Source organism: Fundulus heteroclitus, chromosome 22 (genome assembly GCF_011125445.2).
Source record: "Fundulus heteroclitus isolate FHET01 chromosome 22, MU-UCD_Fhet_4.1, whole genome shotgun sequence".
Lineage (NCBI taxonomy): Eukaryota > Metazoa > Chordata > Actinopteri > Cyprinodontiformes > Fundulidae > Fundulus > Fundulus heteroclitus.
This window is the reverse complement of record NC_046382.1, coordinates 23678206-23701285: the sequence shown is the minus strand read 5'-3', so window position 1 is coordinate 23701285 and position 23080 is coordinate 23678206. Positions and strand designations below refer to the sequence as shown.

General features: G+C 40.0%; 2 protein-coding genes across 3 annotated transcripts in view; both read right to left on the bottom strand.

Moving 5' to 3' along the window:
• Window positions 1-9700, bottom strand: part of parga (poly (ADP-ribose) glycohydrolase a) — a 33319-nt gene extending 23619 nt beyond the window's left edge. The window contains exons 1-7 of one of the 2 annotated variants that reach the window (XM_036126395.1): window positions 9621-9700; window positions 9000-9056; window positions 6630-7277; window positions 6375-6507; window positions 4642-4764; window positions 4463-4543; window positions 3931-4005 (exon numbers count right to left, since the gene is read on the bottom strand). In XM_036126395.1, coding sequence (XP_035982288.1) covers window positions 3931-4005; window positions 4463-4543; window positions 4642-4764; window positions 6375-6507; window positions 6630-7277; window positions 9000-9028 — 1089 coding nt within the window. In that variant the 5' untranslated portion in view covers window positions 9029-9056; window positions 9621-9700. Of the gene's footprint in view, window positions 1-3930; window positions 4006-4462; window positions 4544-4641; window positions 4765-6374; window positions 6508-6629; window positions 7278-8999; window positions 9057-9504 lie in introns of both variants that reach the window. The other variant, XM_036126394.1, reaches the window with a different exon arrangement.
• A 3305-nt stretch (window positions 9701-13005) lies between these two features.
• Window positions 13006-23080, bottom strand: part of myofl (myoferlin like) — a 29906-nt gene continuing 19831 nt past the window's right edge. The window contains exons 32-53 of the mRNA XM_012880487.3: window positions 22720-22797; window positions 22447-22628; window positions 22182-22349; window positions 22000-22101; window positions 21736-21897; window positions 20686-20851; window positions 20521-20591; window positions 19997-20095; window positions 19743-19871; window positions 19168-19323; window positions 18940-19031; window positions 18675-18845; window positions 18408-18556; window positions 16630-16769; window positions 15557-15645; window positions 15369-15464; window positions 15120-15261; window positions 14927-15026; window positions 13922-14097; window positions 13714-13823; window positions 13476-13623; window positions 13006-13322 (exon numbers count right to left, since the gene is read on the bottom strand). Coding sequence (XP_012735941.2) covers window positions 13284-13322; window positions 13476-13623; window positions 13714-13823; window positions 13922-14097; window positions 14927-15026; window positions 15120-15261; window positions 15369-15464; window positions 15557-15645; window positions 16630-16769; window positions 18408-18556; window positions 18675-18845; window positions 18940-19031; window positions 19168-19323; window positions 19743-19871; window positions 19997-20095; window positions 20521-20591; window positions 20686-20851; window positions 21736-21897; window positions 22000-22101; window positions 22182-22349; window positions 22447-22628; window positions 22720-22797 — 2765 coding nt within the window. The 3' untranslated portion in view covers window positions 13006-13283. The remainder of the gene's footprint in view (window positions 13323-13475; window positions 13624-13713; window positions 13824-13921; window positions 14098-14926; window positions 15027-15119; window positions 15262-15368; window positions 15465-15556; window positions 15646-16629; window positions 16770-18407; window positions 18557-18674; window positions 18846-18939; window positions 19032-19167; window positions 19324-19742; window positions 19872-19996; window positions 20096-20520; window positions 20592-20685; window positions 20852-21735; window positions 21898-21999; window positions 22102-22181; window positions 22350-22446; window positions 22629-22719; window positions 22798-23080) is intronic.

Sequence of the window (23080 nt, the reverse complement as noted above, 5' to 3'; positions counted from 1 at the left end):
TGTTTTCATTTCAAAGCAGTCCTAAACACCATTATATTTAGTTTACCAGTTTTAACTAAATATGCTACTGTTGGCCACACATTTTCAGTCCACTTTTGACCGCTTAAAAAAAAATCCAACATTTCACTAAGAAGACATTTTAATCACGTCCAGGATTTAAATAAACTTGCAAAAAAACTACAAGCAGGCTGCATAGACGGGTGGCTGGATGGAGGGATAGAGAGAGAAAGAGATGGATAGAAAAATTACTTAATAGCAAGGTCAAAAAAAAGAAAAGGGGAAGAAAAAAAAAAAAACTGGAATCACCGATTACCAAACAGGGACAAGATTGTATTTATTAGATCTATATTCACATGATAACATTTCGATAATTTCTTTGTATAAAACACATTTGTTATTGTCATTTATTTAGACATATGGAAAAACACGTAGCTGTGGAGCGGACGTACAGATGAATCAAACAGATGGATGGACAAACATGCAGACGGATGGATGGATGAATCTGAAAATTCATGAAGGAACTTAAAGAAGAGTAAACAGACGGAGGAATGGACTCAGCATCTAGTTCCTAGGACAGAAAGGAAAGCCTTGAATTAGCCTTGAAAGCCTGACTAGATCAATGTGTGCTTCTGTGCTTTTTTGTCTCTCTTGTTGTGTCTCTGTTCTGTCTTCTGTAACCCCAGTCGGTCGAGGCAGATGACCGTTCATACTGAGCCCAGTTCTGCTGGAGGTTTTCCTTCCCGTTAATGGGTGGTTTTTCTTCCCACTGTCGCTTCATGCTTGCTCAGTATGAGGGATTGCTGCAAAGCCATGTACAATGCAGATGACTCTTCCTGTGGCTCTACGCTTCCCCAGGAGTGAATGCTGCTTGTCGGGACTTTGATGCAATCAACTAGTTTCCTTATATAGGACATTTTTGACCAATCTGTATAATCTGACCCAATCTGTATAATATGATTGAACTTGACTTTGTAAAGTGCCTTGAGATGACGTGTTTCATGATTTGGCGCTATATAAATAAAATTGAATTGAATTGAATTACAAACATCTCCCCAAACTGTTTTCTTTTCTCAGACTTATTCAGATAAAGAAAATACTCAACACTGTTTAAGAACCCTGATATAAGAAATGTGGCTGTTTTTCACAAAACTGGTTATATGACTATGTTCAGACACTGGGCTGGTTGTAAGGCCTACAAAAAAAGAAAACTGATGTCTCACACAGTTTTAGCATATTTTGGCAAATGCTGACTTGCACCTAACACGGTCAATCAGATATGTATTTTGTTTTGCATGGGCATCATTATTTTCCAGTATCTGCACAGACTAGTATTTTAACTGTGAACCTCAAACTGAAAGATATTAGAAATGTACTCTTACATATTTATGCATTGCAAGTAATATCCCTGTGAGATTCCACACCATTATGTAAGATTGCACATCTCCCCAATAACATGTAGCCCCTAGCCTTTATACCTCTACATCCTCATTCAAACATGAAGGAGTACTTTTAGTTTAACAAAATATTGTTCCATATGCCACTACACTGTGACCAGCTTTGCACCAAACACATCACATACAGCGAATAAGTGGTCGTCTATGAAATGATAAAATGATTTAAACCTAAAGTAGATCCGATTATCAAATGTATTGAAATTCAGAGAACATAAATTGACACGTTAAAGGAGCTATAAGTAAGTTTACTGTAAAATCAACCTAAATTGTTCTCATTTGTCACCTTGGATGGAAGCAACATTCCCTATAAACAATCAGTCCTCTCCATCAACAATGTTTTAGTCACGTTTTTATCCTTTCAAACCTAGAGGTACGGTCTGGAACTACTTCAGTTCAGTGTGTAGCCCATGTTTACTTCCTGGTTCCTGAGCCAATCATATGGGGATTCCCAGAGTTCCCAAAACATAGAGCAGCATTTGGTATTTTATCTTCACAAAAGAGCAGCAGTCTGCAGACATGGCAGCCAGTAAGAGAAGCAGACCAGAAACAGAACAGAATGCAACAGCTTATACCTATCCTGTGTTAGTAAAAATTCACAACAGCAACACACCTTTTTAAAATGGCATATTAGATTGTTGTGATTAGCAAGCTGTTGTACCAAATCAGCCACATGGCGTCAGTATTACTTATAGCTCTTTTAACAGACAGCGAGTCCAGTTTATTGATTTCAAACACCAGAAAAAAATAGAACTAGGAGATACTTTATAATCAGAGCTGGCTTGTCAGTAGGGAGCGCTAGGCCTAATTTTAATGTGTCAACAGGGGGGGAGCCCGACTGATGAGTGTGTATGTGCAGTCTAACACTTTTGGCTTCTTTGTTACTCCATGCTGGCCTCTAATTGGTTACTTAAAGATTCTCCCCAAGGTGCAGCTCACTGCGCATGTTGCCAATCAGCACTTTTTATGTGATTCTTCATCCAATCAGATTAATTCATCATACCTTTCAACTCACACCCCTGGCAGCTCAGATGTGCAGGCGTAAATATTACTCACACATGTGGATGCAAACAGAAGAGTCAGAGAAAAATTACAAGACAGGAGATGACGTTGCAGCACAATGAAAGACAATTAGGTATTTTAGTTACAAATTAATAATTTCTCAAAGCTTTTGCTAGAGAGAAAAATTCATAAAAACGAATTTGGCCAGCCTTAAACATCCAGCGGCAGGCAAGTTACCATGTACGTTTTTATGTTCAAGTAGAGTTTATTGTTATGTAGTCATTTGTAAATATCTAGTGCGCCCCCCCTAGAAAAAGTTTTTAATCATCAGCCACCGCCGCTATGTAACGTTTTGAAATGGAAGCTCACTAGTAAAATTATCACAAATTTTAAAATTATTTTTTAGTCGACAACCTAGACCCTTTTAACTGTAAACATTTGTTCTCCTACACTAACTGCTCTGTTTTATAAAAGGTTTTGGCACCAAAAATGGCAGACAACACAATAAATCGGTGCTCTATAAAAAGGAGCAAATGCAATGTGATTGGACAGAAAGAGTTGCTGACGACAGAGGCCTGGAAAAGCAACTCTCTTGCCTTCCTCCTTGGCGTCTGTACCAATTTAAAGGGGCTTTTAATTTACTTGGATTAAGCTATAAAACATGCTTAGGTTGATATTGACCCACAAAGTCTTACTCTGAAAATGTATTTTACACAAGAGGGGGAACAATAAATGGTCTGAGTTTAACTGAGTAATTCATTAAGAGAGGGAATGGACCTAAGAAATATTTTTGACTGGTGAAAACAGAGAGCCATATAAAAACAACAATCATTTTAATAACTTAACAACTTGACTAAAACCATTTAACAAAACCAATGTACACTTTTAATAAGTTATCCATGCAAAGACATCGTTTTGTTTTCTTGGTAACATTAGGAATAATTACAGTTGACATGTATAATGACAAATATGAAGTATATATGAGTAGCTGGAAGTAGTTTAGCAACATTGTAGAAATCAATGCCCCATAAAGACATGAGAAATTCCCTGAAAACATAAAATTCTTTGGTCCTTAAATAAAAGTAAAATATTTGTGTACATAATGCAAGTCTAAATGCAGGATAGAAAGTTTAAAAAGAACGAGCGGAAAATGAAGGGAAGCCATCGCTCTTGTTTATCAGCAACAGCTGCTGATGCTTTGATCTGCACTCGTCTATGCTAACTGTACGGCGCTCCCATGAGCCTCTGAGCCTCCTTTTGGGGATGAAGAACAGCAGCGTGTGTGCAGTCACTCAAGTTAAAGCAGACGTTCCTCACTCAGCTCTAAGGCAGCATTGGCATGTTTCTTTTTACAAAATAAACTAAAGTTAAAATCACTGACTTCTCTTTTTGTGTTTAATCTATTACCTCACAGGAATGACAGCTCAATGTTGCAACAATTTAATTTTGTAAAACAATTATATTTCGAACTGCTTACCTCTGTGCAAAAAAGGTTCAAGGCAGTGAAGTCCCATTTCTTTGCATGGGCCGTGTTGTACCTCAGTATCGCATCCTGAAGAGGAGAATGGGAGACATTATTTCTTACAAAAATCTGTTAAGGTTGGCCATCATTGATCCTAAATAGAAAACTCAAAATGTTTCCAAACGGCACAAACGTTTCATGCACAACCCGAAGCACAAGAGTGATGAACTCTGCCACCTTGTGGTTGTTTATGGCATAAGTTCAGTGATCCATCAAGTGTTAGGAATCAAAGTAAAAACCAAAGAGGGAAATCTACAGTTTAGGTGAGATCTTAAAAAAATAAAAGATAGTAGCATTTTTTCTCTCTCTTTTTAGTTATGAACATCAGTCAACAAGTTTGTTAAAGACCTGTTTAAATAATATACAAAATAAAATAAACAAATATACTAAAATTATAAAACTTACCAAGAAAAAAAGGTAGCATCAAAATTACTCAGTTTTACAAATAATAAAATTATGATATACACAAGTATAAAAAGGTTCTCACCCTGACATCCAGACAACTTTTGAATCCTCTTCGTAAGGCAGTATGGATCAGCTCCCACCGACTTTGGAAACCACTTCCATCCTTTATAAACGTCATTAAAGAAAACAATTTTAGAGCAGTCGCATGATTTAAAGAGGGACTGTAGAGCAAACTAAAGCATGAAACTGTAATTAATATACCTCAGTCTCCAGAGGAAAGAGATTCTTCTCAGAGCAGGGCATCTTAACAGACATATCATCCCACATATCTCTGAACTTGGAGGGGTACGGGGTGGGGACCTCTCCCTCTCTGAGGAGATCTGTCTGTAACACAGAAGGCAAGAAATCCCATCTTTAGCAGTTACTGATGTTTCTAGAGTCGTCAAGACTGGAATCCTGTCTCATGATCTGGTCCCAAGAAACCTGCGCCGGTGCTTCCGAATTTATGAAATAAAGAGGTCCAGTAGAATCAAAATATAAAATAAAACACCGCTTTCTAATAGCACCTTTCCAATAATGCTACGTCAAATTATTTACTGGAGGCTAAATCAAACAAGCAACACAAAAAATAAGTGATTTCATAAATCACGTCTTGTAAAGAACACAAATTATATACGTTTAATCCAAAATACAGGAGTACTGGCTCACGCATGAACTTAATTGGATTTAGGTGTTCCAGCGTCGTACATGGCCACAGGTCTATGAAAACCTGCATCAGGGCAGGCAGACTGCTTCAACAAACATTAGTGATATAATGGGTCGCTCTCAGGAGATCAGCGAGTTACTGTGACAGGATGCAAAAGGTCCAGCTGTGAAATTCTCACCCCCCAATAAGACTCCAAAGAGTCCTGACACCCACCCAGGGAACATCTTTGGACTAAAATCAGCACAGCGACTTGCAGATCAGGCCTTCTTGTCCAACATCAGTGCCTGACCTCACAAATGCACTTTTTAATCAAACGGTCAAAAACTCCCATAAGAGCATTCTGGAACTGGAATACAGTCGCCCTGTAAGATTTGAAGCGGTGAACCAACATCAGCAATAAAAATGGAATATCATTGAAGATTATCAGTGCAAAGACAAGTGGCCCAAAACTTTTGTCAATGCAGAGCAAAATAAAAATCACGCAAAAGCATTTTAACACTATTAATTCACAATAATCACTAAGATGGACACGTACTCTTTCAAACAGATAATTTTTAACTTTAGATTTTATAACAGGGAAGCAGAGAGATAGATGGATGAGGAGATGCGACATTTTGGTAATAAGACAGGAAAGAAATCTGGAGATACACACATTTTCCCCACACTCAATTTTATTTCTACATATTTATCCAGACCTGGAAAATACTCAGTCAAATATGACGCTTTTTCCACGCTGTGTATGAACCCTGATCTAGGCAGTGGGTGGTGATATCTTCATTCCCTGTAATTTTACAAGTATCACCAGGATTGTGGCTGACAACAGAGAAAATCGTATTCTTATGGGTATGAAATAGTGACGCACGATGTTGAACATTACAGCAGCTTTTAGCCAGGTCTCCTACAGTAGCTATGCATCCTTGTCTAGTTTTGCTGCGGGCGGTTGTCGATGGTCGGACTTTCTTGCAGCCTCACTAGAACAGACATCGTTCCTGTGGGAAAGGCAGTGGAGGATAGTCTGAGAGGCTCTTTACTGACAGGATACCCTGAGGGAATCACAGACGATGGCTCAGCACAGCGCCGCCGTCTACCCTCTTTTCTTTCTCATGCCGTCTGTATCTCTACAGAAAGGGAAATTTTCACAACTCCTTGCCTCCAATTAGAGCAGAAAATATTCCACGGTAGCCATGATATGTGACATCTGTATTCTTGATGAGACATTCTTCTTCTTTTTCCCTTTTTTTAACCGAACATCAAAGATCTATATGAGAGCAAGTGTCTGTTGACTCACCCTGACTGTGACGGTATGATTTGGCGTCGCTTTCAGGTGAGACAGAGGGGGAGCGCACTGAGGTATTCTGTTGAGCTCCTCTATGGGAGTCCCCAGCCATGTTTTGTCCAAGTTACAAAACGCCAAGGGAACACTGCAACAAAAAAAATCAAAAAACAGCAGGTCAGTGTGCAAAGACTGGAGTGAAGGAAAGAGATTACACCGTATAACACCTTCACTTTCTAAGGCACAAACCGACATGCAAAGAAGTTGTACCTTTTATAAATTGCATCTGGCTGGCTCTCGGTTAACTCCTGGCTCATATTAGATGAGCCACTGCCCTCCGCCATCTCCGCATCTTCTTCTTCGGTGCTTGTGGCAACTGGACAGCCTTTGTCCTTAGTCGGACCCCCAGAGCAGGAATCTTTGACAACCTGATGGGATTTTATACCTGGATCCTTTGCAAATCCAGAGTCTTCTGCACAGACGCCGCCAGCAGCACAAAAATCTGATGAATTGCTGATGTTAGTTTCACATACTGGGCTGTCAGGACTCAGCATCTCCACATCGCTGGGCGGGCCGGCAGCTTTACTGGGACTGTTACTAAGACAGAGGCTGAGTTTTGGGTTTGTGGGGCGCGCAGCAACACAGGTTGTTTCTACTGGGTGAGGTCCAGGTGAGCTGGGTCGACTCGATTTCTGTCCATTAGAGCTGAGAGCTTGGTTACTTCTGCTTTCTGCAGAAAGCGATTCCTCCACTTCACCTGCAGACCCACAGTCAGCTGAATTTTGACGAGCCAGGCCATCGGGCGTGCTCTCTGATTGTATGCGATCTTTAGTTTGGTCCGACGTTTGGGGTTCCACTTTTGCATCCGTTTGTTGAACATCGTTCCTTTTGTCTTCTGGCCTGGGTTCATCGGTCATGCTGTAGCAGAAAAGACCAAATCAGAGTAAATCATTAGACTATAATGTAGAGGGACAGCCCGGCGACATGCATAACTGAGGCATACGTGGTTTTCTAAAGTTTAAACAAACCAAATCGGAAACCTGAGGAATGCATTGAATTAATTCCCCTTTTTCTGACATCCTTAAACAAAATCTAATAAAATCAATTACCTGTGTGAAATTTTATTTCAGTATGAATACAGCTTTTTTTTTGTAAGCCTCAGAGGTGGCTTTTATTTTATTTTTTTGTGAAAACATTAGTGGACAATGAGCAACATGAAGATCAAGCGCACACCAGACGTGGCAGGGATGAAGTTGTGGAAAAGGTTAAAGCAAAGAAACAAAACCAGTATTTCACAATTTCAACATACCGCCAAGCAGAGTTCAATGTATCATCTGAAAATGGTAGGAGGGCCAAACAGCAAAGCTAAGAAAGATATGGGCGAACACCTAAAGCGGGCCAGGCAAGGAATTAATCAGAAAAGCCCGCTGTAACTTTGAGAAGCTGCAGAGATCCAAAGCTGTGGTGGGAGACTTTGGCTACGTATATTATTCGTTGTGATTCAGACAGGTGCAGTTTTAGCGCGTATTGTGACAAGAATGGGGAAACCGGCGGTGGGGCTGAGGGGAGTTGAGGTGTGTTGCCGTGGGCACGTTTACCTGTTGGATGTAACTTTGTGAAACAATCAGGAAATAACTTTTTATTTCTCTGATTAATAACATCTTTATGGAGCGCTCTGTTATTGTTACTCTGTGCCGCTCTACCAAAGTGTCTCTCTTGCTCATCATCGGACACAAATCAAATTAAACTTCTTCGTGTTTCTATTTTGCAGCGTAAAATTGTGAATCAGACTCAGATTTAGAAGCTGGTACTGGAATAAATAAAGAGAGAACACACACAGGGAGATCATCAGAGTATAGTCCGTGAATCCACCTGGATAGTCTCTGATTCACAGATGTTTCAGATTGTCTGTGGAGGTTTAACCATCTGAGTGTCTCTTTCTTTCTCTGGCCCCACGCTGAGCCACCGATGCACCTGAGAATCCTCAGGATTCTGTTGTGTAACCTTATTGCAATTTAATTCAAATTATGTTCTAATCGTATTGCCATAACCTTTGTTATGATGGTTGTGTTGTTGTAACTGCATTTCTTTTGTTATTTCTTTATTTCTTGTTTTAAAATTGGGGGTGCCTCAACCCGGTTGGGACACAGAAGGGAGTGTGTGGCTAAAAAGGTTTGGGAACCGCTGCTTTAGACCAAAGCATGTTCAATTTGTTAGAGTAGGCCTCACAAAAGCCAAATCTAAATCTAATTGGGAATCAGCAACAAGACTTTAAAGACATGACGTCCATAGCTGCTTTCCATCAGATCTGCCTTCACTGAAACTATTCTGCACAAAAGAAGGGGTTAACATCTTTAGGCTGTAAATGCACCAAGCTGGTTATGACAGGTTGGGTTTTTGGTCAGAAATGAATGCCACAATCTTCAGATTTCTATTAGAAAAAAAAGCTTGTGTGATGCACACAGTTCACGATCATTCACAAATAATGTAAACATCAAAGTGTATGGTTATTGTCTCTCTTTGAAAACAGTGCACAGCCAATGAATGCTTCAGTTCCTTATCAAAACGCAGCATGGAAAGTAGCATCCATCCACTTTCCATTACCTACTTAAAGCTTTTACTTTTACTTTTAGGCTTTACCTGGCTTGAGAGTCCATCACTGTATCCATCGTTGACAGGTCATTCAAGCAAACACACCTGTGAAACAAAGCAAAAGAAAGTAAAAGCTGTGATGCAATCAAATCTTTAATATCAGTGAAGCAAGCAATATCTAACAAGTGCTACTGAGTTGTGATAATCTTTCCACCCCAAACATTTTAAGGCTGAGCTACATGGATTGGTCGCAGGGAATATTTCAGAAAACAAAGCAAGATCTTTGCAAGTGTCTTTTGGTGTAAATCGCAGCAGAAAACCGAGACGATGACCAAGCTAATTCTCCACTAGATGACGGATAATAGTCCCGATCCATGGACCTGGCAGAGTAGCTGCTCCAGAAGGATTTGTTTTTTTTCTCCCGACCCGACGAGTTAAAACATCTTACAGCGCTGATACCTTTGACTGAGAGAATCTACCTTCTGGGGGGGACTGAATATAAACACCGAGAACATCAAGCTAGCGGTTTTTAAACAAAGAAATGACCACTTACACCGGTGCACCTTTCTGAGGGAGACGCTCGACGACAAAACATTACAAACTCATATAAACACTTCTCTGTACAAACTGCATCGCTCCAAATATTTTTGTTTAAACGTCAACTTTCACCTTGTTTCTGCTGCTGGCGTTAAATCAAAACATTCTTCTTCTTGGTTTTTGTTAGCGGTTGGCAAGAAACGCTAGGTTAGCATTACCGCCACCTACTGGTATGGAGTGTGGCTCAAAATATCTACATTATTTTAGATAGATAGATAGATAGATAGATAGATAGATAGATAGATAGATAGATAGATAGATAGATAGATAGATAGATAGATAGATAGATAGATAGATAGATAGATAGATAGATAGATAGATAGATAGATAGATAGATAGATAGATAGATAGATAGATAGATAGATAGATAGATAGATAGATTAGATATCTTTATTGTCATTTTGTATGCACAAAGTGCGTACAGAACGAAATTTCGTTTGCATACAGCTTGAAAAAAGTCACTCTAGAAATCACTAAAAATCACAGTAGATTGCACTATTTTTCAGGTTAAAGATGCAGCAGCGATTTATGTAAACAGTTGAAATGAAAAAACAATGTAACAATGTAAACAATGCATGGGAAATAGACAGTGTGCTATTCACGTGTGGTACAGAGTCCATTTGTGGCTTCAGCATTTCAGCAGCATGAAGCATATGTGCAAATGTGTAAATGTGCAGTTATGCAAGTGTGATGCAGTGTCCATTTTGGGTTTCAGCAGTTCACAGTCCATTTAGTAGCTTCAGCAGACCAGCATTCTGAAGCAATTGTGCAAATGTGTAGATAGTCCATTTAGTGGCTTCAGCAGTCCAGCATTCTGCGGTCCAGCATTCTGAAGCATATGTGCAAATGTGTAAATGTGCAGTTACGTGAATGTGGTACAGAGTCCGTTTTTCGGCCTCGACAGCCCAGAGTCACTAGCAGTTCAACAGTCTGATGGCAACAGGGAAAAAGCTTTTGCAGAACCTGGAGGAACTACAGCAGATGCTGCGGAACCTCTTCCCAGAAGGCAGCAAGGAGAACAGTCCATGGTGGGGGTGTGAGGGGTCCCTGATGATGTTACGGGCTCGGGACACACAGCGCTGTGATGAGATGTCTTTGATGGAGGGGAGAGGAGCCCGGATGATCCCTTCTGCTGTCCTCACCACTCTCCTCGCGTTCTTCCAGTCGGCGGTACTGCAGCCTCCACCCCACACAGTGAGACCGCTTGTCAGAATGCTCTCTATGGTGCTTCTGTAGAAGGTCTTGAGGATGGGCGGGGGCAGGCGGGCTCTTCTCATCCTCCGCAGGAAGGACAGTCTCCTCTGCGCCTTCTTCACCAGTGACGTGGTGTTCACAGACCAGGTCAGGTTGTCCGTGATGTGCACCCCCAGGAACTTGGTGCTGCTGACCACCTCCACAGCTGAGCTGTTGATGAGCAGTGGAGCGTGGTGGGGCCGGTTCTTCCTGAAGTCGACGATGAGCTCCTTCGTCTTCTCCATGTTCAGGATCAGGCTGTTTTCTCTGCAGCCTACCAGCTGCTCCACCTCCTCTCTGTAGTCCTGGTCGTTGTCGTCTCTGATCAGGCCCACCACCATTGTGTTGTCAGCAAACTTCACGATGTGATTGGTAGTGAACCTGGGGACACAGTCGTGTATCATCAGGGTGAACAGCAGAGGGCTCAGGATGCAGCCCTGAGGGGAGCCCGTGCTGAGGGTGATGACATCAGAGGTGGTCTGACCGACCCGGACCGACTGAGGTCTGTTGGTGAGGAAGTCTAGCAGCCAGTTTCGAAGGGGTGTGCTGAAGCCCAGATGTTCCAGTTTTCCCACCAGATGCTGTGGGATGATGGTGTTGAACGCTGAACTGAAGTCCAGGAACAGCATCCGCACGTACGTGTTCGTCTCCTCCAGGTGTGCCAGGCTCAGGTGAAGAGCAGAGGAGATGGCGTCCTCAGTGGAGCGGTTCTTTCGGTAGGCAAACTGGAACGGGTCGAGTGTTGGGGGAAGGCTGGAGACGATGTGTTCTTTCACCAGCTTTTCAAAGCTGGTGTTATCATATTTTGACAATCAGCTTTATTTTCCCCAAAAAACTAATTAAAATGTTAAGGATTTTACTTTCTGAATCTCCCTGCCGCATGTCTATTAAATTAAATGTTTCTTTATTTGTCCTAAATCCCTCCCATATTATTTTAAATCCTATACTGCCGTCTTCCTTTGTTATCTTCATCCCATTCTTTCGGCCACTTTCCCTTCAATCTTTCGTTTCATCATTTAATTATGCTTTTTGCTTCTGATTTGCTTGTGGTTACTGTCAGGTTGATCAGTCCTGTTGTTGCCTTTTTTTTGCTGGCCCTATCTGCTGTTTCATTTCCATTAAAGGAATGATATATCGTTTTTAAGTCGCTTTGAAATACAGTTGGCGAAACAAAGGGGCGAAAACAAGGAGAATCATAATGACAGCGATAATAAAAAGACAGGACAGACCGGGCACAGTAACAAATGCGCCACCGGGGGGCGATCTTGGACAAAGAACGAGCAGATGCTTGCACTACTTGTCTCCTCTCCTTACCACATCTTATTTGGGACAGAAGACTAACTCCTAGGAATAGGATTCTAATCTCTCAAAAAATAACTTACATATGTGCTGAAGGTTATTTTTAAATCTGCCGATCTGAAAACTGAGTAAAAGACAATTGGGGACCCACATTGTTAAAAGACAACAGCAGCTGTTGACAGTCAATTGGTCTCTCCCAACTGTCCTTTGGTGACTGTGGTTGTATGTACATGGTTGTGTGCCACTGCGCTGCCCTGTGATCGACTGGTGACCTGTCCAGGGTGTACCCTACCTCTCACCCAGGAGATAGGTACAAGCCCCCCTGCGACCCTGCATGGATAAGTGGATATAGGTGATGGATGGATGATTGAACTTGTCCATTTTTAGTCACTTGTTTATTTGTTTCATTGTTCTCTACAGGAGTTTTACCTTCTATGACATTATTACGTCATTATTATTTTAACCTGAGTATTTTACTTCAATTTTATCTAAAGCTGTACAGCCAAACCAGGAACCCTGAGTTTCAGTGACACTACAAAATACCCACACATGAGAATTGAACCTGCCACCTCATTGCTATGAGAGAGTTTAAAGCACCATTCCACCATGCCAATGGTCAGAAGGGAGGGAAAAAAAGTTGCATCTTAAACCAGCGGCTGCCATTTGGGGCTTATTTGAAATATATCTGAATGATCACGATAGCAGTAATAAAATCATGTTAAAAATCTCTATCTTTTAGCTTTTTTATTTATTTATTGTTTTCCTTTGTGTATTCTGACATGTTATGGATACATTTTATGATAAAAAAAATCTATTCTATATTGGGTAAAAACTTTTAAAATGTGACTTCAAAATGTCAAAAAGAATGCTAGCTTAGAAAGATTTTGTCACAAAAGATTAAAATGGGAGGAAGGAAGACTCAATGTCTTTGTTAATGTGTGTAATTTATTGAAGTTTAATGATAGAAAACTCATCCAACATTAAGAATTTTAAAATCATATAAAAATGCATACCGGTATATAAAACAAATCGAAAAAGAATTCCACGTTATTATCAATTCAACTTATATATAACATTTTGCATCACTTTGAGAAGGGAAATGGATACCTGTAATATGAAAATGCATTTTTATGTAAGCTAGTATGAATAACTGAGCAGGACTGTAGGCTTTGCAGCAGAAATGTATTCCTTTTCCTTATTTTTTCAAGAAAAGGGCTTCACGATCTTCATCGAGATGTAATTCTGTCAAGAGAAGAAAATTCAATGTTACTGAGTTAAAAGCTCTTCCCTAATAAATCAGTTTTACCATTAAAGCAAATGACCCCTGGAACATGTTTGACTAAATGTGATCAAATGTGGTTGACAAAAAGTGAAAGATAACTGTAAAAGTCTTACAGGAAGGGAATAGAACAAGACCCCGAGGAACAGGAGAACCAGCAGAAGGAGAATCAATCCAAGGAAAATCCACTTGAATCTGCGCCATACAATAAACTTCATGGTCTTACAAGGATTTGTAAACCAGAAAAACGATGTATCGGGGCGGCTGTTGAATAAACATAGTCAGGAATGTTTGCTTAAAGTAAAATCCTCAAAAACAATCCAGATCTTTGTTCTAGGAGAGGCCTGTTCTTACTTGGGTGGTTCCAATTTTGGATTCATGTTTGGCTCGTCTCTCCCTTTTCCAGCAGGTCTTTCCTCCATTTCTTTTTCTTCCACGATTTCTAGAGTCATCTCCACTTTACCCTACAAAAGTTAGAAACTTTGTATTTAAAACTGTCTAAGTAAAAAAAAAAAAAACATCAATCAATCTGGAATCTTCCTTTGGAAATGTACAAACATACACCAAGCACTTGTTTCCCATCTTTCTCAATTGCACATGGCCACCAGCCCCGCACAGACTTCTGGGAGAAAAGAGAGGATGTCACAGGTCCCATCTTTCCTGACAACATCTTCAAGTTGCACTTTTCTGGCGTCTTGGCGGGGGGTATCAATTTGAGCAGGTCAAGTTCAACTGAACCTGTGGCAGAAACATGACCATAAATTAATGTTTCATGCACAGACAACCACATACTCACATACACTGTAAAAAGAAACATGTATTTTCCCCTCACTGTGTGGGTTTAAATCAGATTAAATATTTCCTATTCTTGGCCATTTTGGATAAAAAAAAAAATATTTAGATATTTTAACTATCTGTGGCTTCCGGGCTGATTTTCATTATGCTCTTTAGCATCATTTTGTTTTGTTTTTTATTTTGACTGTGCCCTTTCCAGGCAGCCTGGTTGCATCAGTCTGTGTTTAATTGAGCAGCAACACAGGTGTGTGCTTATGAGACTGCCTGTGGAGAGTAGAATATGGGTCAGTTTGGCCTTGCCTCTTTTTCTCTTGTCGTGTGTGAACTAAGGGTTTTGGGGAGAGCCTTGTAGGCTGCGATGGAGGGGGGAAGCAAACAAAGAACAGAGTCTGGTGGTCCTCCCTCATCCCCGTTCTTTCTTTCTCCCCCTCTGGAAAGACAAAGAGGTTTGCTGATCACCCTGTACATCAGCCGAGTTAAAGGGCTTCCTGTACTGTGACGATTTGTCAGCCTGGTGCAGCTGGCAGACTGAGAAGCTGGGTTCCTCAGCTGATGGATGTGACACTGCTTGTATGAACCTTTGACTTTGTAGAAATTTATTTAAAGAAATACTCTGGCTGCTTAGCAAATATAAATTATTTTGCCTGATTTAATGTCAGACAGTGAAGAGAAAAATGTGTGTTTGTTATACAGAGTGCATGAATGTTGGGTTTTAACTTTATGTTGATTATTAATCCTGGTATATCATTAGTAAATAACCAAAATATTTCACCTAAGTAGTCATCAAGTGAGAATTTGTCATTGTCCCATATCTGGAGGATTAGTTTAGGAGGGAATCTTTGCTCGGTTTTGTCCAGGTTCCAAAAATGTTCCTAAAAAAAGGTCAAATCTTTTTGTTAATAACTATGTTCAAAACACAGATGGAAACATTTAACGACCTCGTCCTGATGTAGGGATTCACTTACCTTCCTCGAGGCAACACACAGCTGCTCCGCAGGCAGATACTCAAAGCCAAAGATGAACCTCCAGTTGAAATTTCCATCTCCATCCAGTGATCGGTAATGGACGTCAGTCTTCTGCTTGTCCTCTTCCATTCCAGGCATCCATCTAAAAAACAAAATTCAATTATGCATGCCTGATTGCTTGAACAAGAATATGGCCTAGTCAGAAGTGGAGAAAATCGACTGAGGTCAGAGACAGCGAAAGTAATTCACCCCTTAACATAGATATCACTCATGTTTTCTCCAGTGATACTTGTCTCATCCAGCGTGACGTCGGTCGTGTTCCAAACAATGGCTCGGAGGAAGTATCTGTTTTAAATACATAGTTACAGAGTTTCTCAGTATTATGTGTAGTCTGTTGAAATATTAGCCTATATACAAGGTTTTGTAACTTTTCTTACTTTTTGGCTTTGCGAGGAGTAATGACACATGGGGGTCCAGGCAGGCCCTGACTCTTGGGGAAGATATCGACCCACATTTGAATCCGTCCCTGTATTTGGGAAAAAGAGGACTTCTATAACCAAAAGGAAGGATCACACTTTTTTCATAGTGCCTTGAGCTTTTCCACACGTTGACATGCTACGATCACAAACTTCTGTGTATTTTATAGGCAGTGGTGGCTGTTGCATGAACGGTGCCCTGGGCGGCCCCCCTCTTTCTGCCGCCTCCAATCAAAGTACAGGAAATCATGAAAATGTATCCAGTGGCATAAAATGCAGTGCCATCCAGCGCAAAGCATTTGAAATAAAATTGATAAGAAAATTTGTTCAAGATATAGATGATATATAGGTTTATATTCTTTTTATCTAATGCTTGTCCAAGCCACCCCTTCTAATGCTGCCCAAATCACTGTTTTCATTTTTAAGTTATGTAAAAGACCAACATGAAGTAGAACATGATCGAAAAGGGGGGAAAAAAGTATGTGATTTTCTAATTTATCTTTTCACAAATTGAAACTTCATGGTGTGCTGAGCCTATTTAGTCAACCCTCTTTACTGCAATACTCCTAAATACAATCCAGTGTAAACAATTGCCACGTTAAGCACTTTGTGTTTTATTGATTGGATCATTTTATTACCATACTGTAAAATTAAAAATCAACCAATAATGTTTAAGTAATAAAATTAAAGTAAAATAATTTGAAAAGTGGCAATTGGTTGCACTAGATTTTATTTAAGCGTATCAGAATAAAAGGGCTGAATGTAAATGAACGACACACATTCAGGCTTCTGTTTTTTAGAGCTGATCAGAGTATGATTTTCTTCCACTTCATAATTGTGTGCTACTTTGTGTTGGTCTCACACATGAAGCCCCAATAAAATCGATTGAGGTTCAAGGCTGCAAATCAATATGATGTGAAAAGATTCAAGGAGTACGATTATTGTTTCATCTACTGCATTTTATGAGGTCAAATCCAACACAATTCAACTAAGTACAGTCAGATTTTTGTTTTTATTTCTTTATTTTTATTTACTTGGGGCAGATTTGGTTGGTGAGAACTGTGCAGGGTTCTGGTCTCCACATGTTCCGGTACCATTCCCTGGTTTCTGAGGACATGCAGGGCCAGTCGCTCTCTGGCTGGTCCCAAGTGTTGGTGGATCACAGTGTTTGCCTCTAAAGAAAGAATCATACTCAGTTGTGTTCAAAATCATTAATTAATTCAACACATTATTTACAGACAAAATATAAAAGGGTAATATAGGTAAAATATGGAAAAAAAACCTAAAGATATAAAACTGCAAACAAAGCAAAACTAAAAGTAAACAATTTCTTAACAGGCACGTCAACCGGAGCTTTCTCTGGATGAGTAGCAGGAGCAACTAACAAAAGGATCTGTTCGTAGTAAAATCTGAGAGTTTGTAGTAGCCTACTGTCCAAATGTTCTGTAAAGTTAAACATAAACTTTCTTAAAACTGTTTTAAATGTGGAAACACCTGCAGTTACAAACATCTGAAAATCACTCCCAGCTCTGAGTATTTTATTGAGGACTATCAGTGCATTACTGTTTGCACGATGCAACTTCTGCATATAACAGTGTGAAATAAGTTCAATTAAAAAGCTTTATTTTAACATATACATACATGAATGGGAAATACAGTATCTATTAATCTTTTAACAGAAAAGGAGAGAAACTGTATCATTAGCATTTAAAAAGTTCTATTTACTTTAAAAACTGAACAATGTTTCAAGGTTTAGCTGTTCTGCAAATTACCCATGTTCCCACTGCCTTACATGCCAAAGCTGATTGGACTTCACTCCACGGTTTCTCTGCATTTAATAGTTTTGCCACAGAAACAGCATTTCTGATGCCACACCACAAAATCTGTGCTGCAATAAGGTCCACTGATTGAACTGGCAGCGGAAATGTGGTTGGTCTGGAACAAAGAACTGCTCGCTTGTTGAAATATCCATTTCTATGGAATTTCCTCCTTGACACGACCCCTTCGAGTATCTTAATGGACTCACACTCCTTGACCAGTGAAGTGTAATAAATAGGCCTGACATCACATTATGCGAACCAGCCTGCTTCACAGTGTGCAGTGAATTCAGTGATTTGGATTATCTGACAAACTGTTTGCAGCCTATAGATCCAAAACCAACATTGTTTTTTTTTTTATTGGTTCATAAAGAGTTGCACCAATTCACTTTAGGACAGTCAATATGTTCTTTAGTGATCAGGAACCCCTCGGCCCATTTCCTTTTTTTAACAACGGGGCTTTGCAGGGGCTTATTGTCAATTGCTGAACTTCAAACAAGCATTTTCTAATTCGTACAGAACTCACAGGTAACTGTAGACCTGTCCATGTTTTCATCTCTAATCCACTTTGTAATCAACATTATTTTTGGTAAAAATGTCTGAAACCTACAACTATACTCAACTATACTATATAATTTGATAACCTGTGCTATAGCATTTGTGTTTCCTTTCTTTGTCCTTAAACAAGGGGCTGCTGTTTGACACCAGCTTTTTAGTAGAATTGACTTCGTTGATTGAACTTCATACTGTGGTCATTGTGAGTTTGATCCTTTCAGGTAACTGATCAGCCACATGTCTGTCATGACTTCTGGTCTGTTAGTTTTCTACTGCCCTACCAAAAACAGTGAATGATCTGGTTTGTGATGTATTGTTTAATCCTGCCATTTTAAACACAACAGTAAAACAGGCGCAGAATATAAGGAGTTGACAAAGCAATAAGCCCAAAAAACAAAAACAGCTGCTGAGAAATAAAGAAAATGAAACATTAACGGTACCAAAGTCTTGCAGATGGTATAGCATTCCAGCGAAGGACAGCGAGCTTCCATTTTCGTCTATGCGTGGAGGAGAAAAACCTTTTTCTTTGGCCACATTTTGGAGGATCTGGGAAGGTCTCAATTGATCTCTCCACTGATTCACTCCAGACCTACAATCAAATAAAGCCAAAATGAACTTATATTGATCAAACCACAATATCTAAGCCGGAATGGGCTCCAGTCGTCGATTTAAGGAAAAAATACAGGTAAAAGTCTGCTTGCACTTACACGCAGTATGTCTGTGGCAGCCCACAGCAGGCCCTGAAACAAGATAGGAACCTGTTCTCCAAGTCAATGATCGTCTCACCGACTTTCTCATCTCTGCTCAGTAAGTCAAAGTCAAACACGGCGATTTTCAGATCCTTTTCCAGTGGCAGGAAGCAGGACAGCTCAAACATCCTATGAGAACATCAATGGAAGTGCAGAGATGATGCATTCATACAGCTTTCATTTATAAAAGTCCTAAAATAACTTGAATAATTAGAAATCTCACCTTCCAAACTCTGGATTCAGGGTGTTTGGTCTGTAGTTATCTCTGTCATCAAGTGTTTTCCTCCCAAGTGTGATCTTGATGTACGGGTCACACTAAAAGAATCGCACAGAAACACCGAATGATAAACCCAAAACAATAACGATTGTATCTTCAAAGTTAATTTGTGGAATTCAATTTAAAAAGAAATTGCCATTTCACATTTTTTTCACAATTTTTTGTGAAGCTCACCAGGCCATTTGTATCCTTTGGTTGCAGGTCAATGCCGCGCACCACATATATTCTGACCAGGCACTCCTGCGGTCCGAGCTCAGGACGCTCTCTGAACTGGAGAGGCGGAGCAGGCTCCCCTGGGTCATCAGACAGAGAGTAAATCCTGAAGGAACCCTGAACGCCACCGAAGAAAACCAAACAAAGGCTTAGAATTGGAGAAATATATAAAATATCCACACTTCTCTACACTCTTTTTACTGCAAGTGAAAATATCAGATTAAAAAAAATGGTATTGGCAATTTTACATAAATCTTCTTTTGAATGTAAAGTTTAACTAAAGAACTACACACGTTTGGGTAAATACTTTATTAATCATCTCAGAATGTAACTTTTCATTTTACAATTGAGCCACTGAGTTATCAAAGACAATTCAATCATCTCAAATTAGTTGTTAAAACTGTTAAAACTTTCATTAAATTCACAATTTTAATTATGTAACCATCCACCAGAGGGCAAGCTGAAACTCTAAAAATTAACATTACAACCATAAAGTAATAGTTGGAATGGGCTCCTCATTAGTCACAGTTTGCTACCTTAAACTCCCCCACCACGGAGGGATCTTCCTCCTCATCTTCCGTCTTTCCCCGATAAAGCTTGAAAGTGCTGCAGAAATCAGTCAGCCCCTGAAACTCTTGGACCTCCTCTAATTCAGTGTTGTAAACCTGTGAGCACCAAAACGGCAACAGAAACAGTCGCTTTGAAGCTGTGTAATGTGTCAACTTACGTGAACTTTGCAAAGAGACAAAACAGTTTTTAATATTTATTGGGAATTTGTCGAGTATTTCACCTGTAGCTTGTCATATCCCAGCTTTAGATAAGGTCCGCATTTTTCATGGTCTCCAATTGAGGCATAGAACTTACTCCACCAGTCTACTGCCTCCTCCTCCTGTTCAGAAAAAAGGATTTACTTAAAGTGTCTAGATACATGTTTTATTTCTAAATGGACGAAAGTTCACCTTTGCTGCTTGAGTACAAAAAGAAAATTATGCCAAATTCCTCTCAAAGTCCATACAGTTGCACATATTATTTAACAAAACATGTGGTTAATTGGTGGAGAGGTCAAAATTTTTTAGATGTTTGCGATAAGCAAAGTACAGAAGAGCAGTTTAAATCAAACAAAAACAAGTAAAATAGTTCAGCATGTCTAGAGTTTGGGGAAACCCTTTGTAATATTAGCCATGCTGAACTATTTTACTCGTTTTTGTTTGGTTTTATAGCAAGCATTTGCTATTTAGCATATTTTGCCAATAAACTTGATTCAAAGCGGGTGCAGCAACTGGATGTGGCAACCTTTTTTTTTTTTTTTTTTACCTGCGTTTTTAAAATGAATCCCTCCTCAATGTCTATGATAGTATCTCCTTGGGCAGTAGTTATCATGGTCACTAAAAAGTTAGTAGAAAAAAAGCACAATGAGTCTGAACCGTAAGGAGCTGAGGGTGTGTCAATCTGTGGGATGTCGTAGATGTATGAGAATACCTCGGGCTGACATGCAGGCGTCACTGTTAGGGTTGTATGGATTGCAACGAAACTCCTCCAGACAGTCAATGGTGCACTGACCCACCACCGGTTTTCTGCCAAATGGTCTGTGGTCAATGACTTTCAGTACAATGGGAGGGGCGTACACCTCTTCTTTAGGCAGGAGCTAGGAACACAGCAAGAGATTACACATCATGTAAAATAATCCAGTTACAATCTTCAAAGCTTAATCCATGTTTGGTGCATCAGCATCACAATTCATATGATCGGAGCTTGTTGGTTCTCCTCTCCAGTTTGTTCCCTCAAGCAGCTATTTTGTCCTTTCCTGTTTCAATTTCGTAACCACGTACTTTAAGTTTTATAACCATTGCATATCCGTTTATTTCTTCTGACAGTTCTGTATTTCATAAAGATGCTAAAATCTCGCACACATTTCGATACACTTGTACATCATGTTCAGAGTAACTCATGGTGCACCGTTCCACTGCTGATAGTGGCGGGGGCACATATTTGGGCTAGTAGATATTTTTCAAATGTGACCTAAAATTAAGATCCCTGATCAAAACGAAATAACTGATTTTACTCCTGTTTTTCACTCCTTATCTAAAGCTAAGATTTGTGGCATGGTGCGAAAACGATCGTCCCATTTTGAATGTGAACAAAACAAGAGATGATTACAGATTTCAGGAGATACAGGAATATGTCAAACACTATTTCCGTCATGGGTGATGCTGTGGAGTGGAGAAAAATCTTCTTGTAATCTTTCAAAGTTAAAAAAAGTCTAAAAATATATTTTTTCAAGCTTCCTGAATAACTTTAAAAGTTTTTATTTCAACATTGTCATTTTTTCACTGATTTTCTGTGACCATTTGCAGAGAGATCTGCTGTATTTCGCCTGTAATTTATTGTTTTTTAATCAAGCCACTTGAGTCTGGCCATGTTTCAAACTGCTCATTTAATGCTGTAGTAAATCTTCCCGTTAAAAGGCAGTTGTTATTTTTTTTTCCTCACAAGCGTGCTTAGTAGATAGAGTAGATAAAGAGTTGATACCACTTTGAGCAGCAGCACAGATGCGGGAAAGTTTGGGTGCTTTTTGAAGTTTCTGATGACAGCCGTTTGAACCATCTCCCCTCCGCATTCCACTATGAGACTGGGGGAGGACACTGTGGCCAGTTGGAAGGTCTTCATGTTCCTCAAGCCCCAAGTCAGAACCTAGGATGAGTGAAAGGAAAGGAAGGTTGTTAAGGCAGAGAAACAGAAGAAAGCCTCATAAGCAAATTTACAAGCGTTGGCTGAGGAATCAAAATATAATACCTCGATCGCAGTAAGCTGAACCACTGGCCTGATTCCCTGAGGAACCATGTAGAGCGTCTCCCCCCGCCGCGGAGGCACTAGAGGCAGATCTCTATCATCGCCCTGTCAAACAGCCGCCATGTTCAGCCATTTGTACAAAACGTTAACTCGGTGTATCAGCTACATTTTAGTGTTTCCCATACCTTCTCCTTTAGTATAAGCTCAGCAGCGACAAGCACCTCTCCAGCACTGCAGCCTTTTTTGGTGACTGGAAACCACTGCAGTTTCAAACTGGCAGGCACACTGGGGCTTTTACTTGGGAGTTTTACCACAGGAGGGCACATGCAGTGACCCATTGGTTCATCCTTCCCCTGGTAAATAAACCACATCGGCACATAAGGCTTAGTAAATCTTAGTAAACCTACCATTCAGGATTTATCAAATGTTCTAATTCAAACTATAAAGCACCACTTGATCGCTGTCGTACAGCTCGAAGACCACATCTGGCGGGTTGCGGGCTATTGTCTGTGGGTCTCCAAAGAGTTCAATGTCATCAAAGATAAGAGTCTGGTCCCATGTGGGGTTCAGCGTGGTTCTTATGACTTCTGTAGTCTTGCTCACATGCAGAAATGACACATGAGCGTAGGGATCTGGAGGGGAACAATGCAAGTGTCTCATTTACTCTGACTAATCACTTTCTAGAGTATTTATAGTCTGCTTACAATAATATGTTGTTTTTACCTGAGAAACTGTCCTTGTCCATTGCACAGAGATTTCTCCCTTGGTAAACGTACACCCTGAGGTGGTAATGGTAAGAACCTGGAGGGAGAATACATTGTTCAAAATGCTGAATTTCACCACTACTGAAGCAGAACGAGTTGATGGGACACCCACAAAGCCTTTTATGCCTTCTAATGTTTATCGACATTGTAACACTGCACCTTTCATTCTAATTGCCAATTGTGGTAAAGATATGCAAACAGCTTTAAAATAAATAAACTCATGACTGTTGTAGCATAAACTCCAAATAATGAAAAATCCAGTTTTAAATTAAATTATATTTTCCAAGAAAAACATTAATAAACAATTGCGTTTTTGGCAA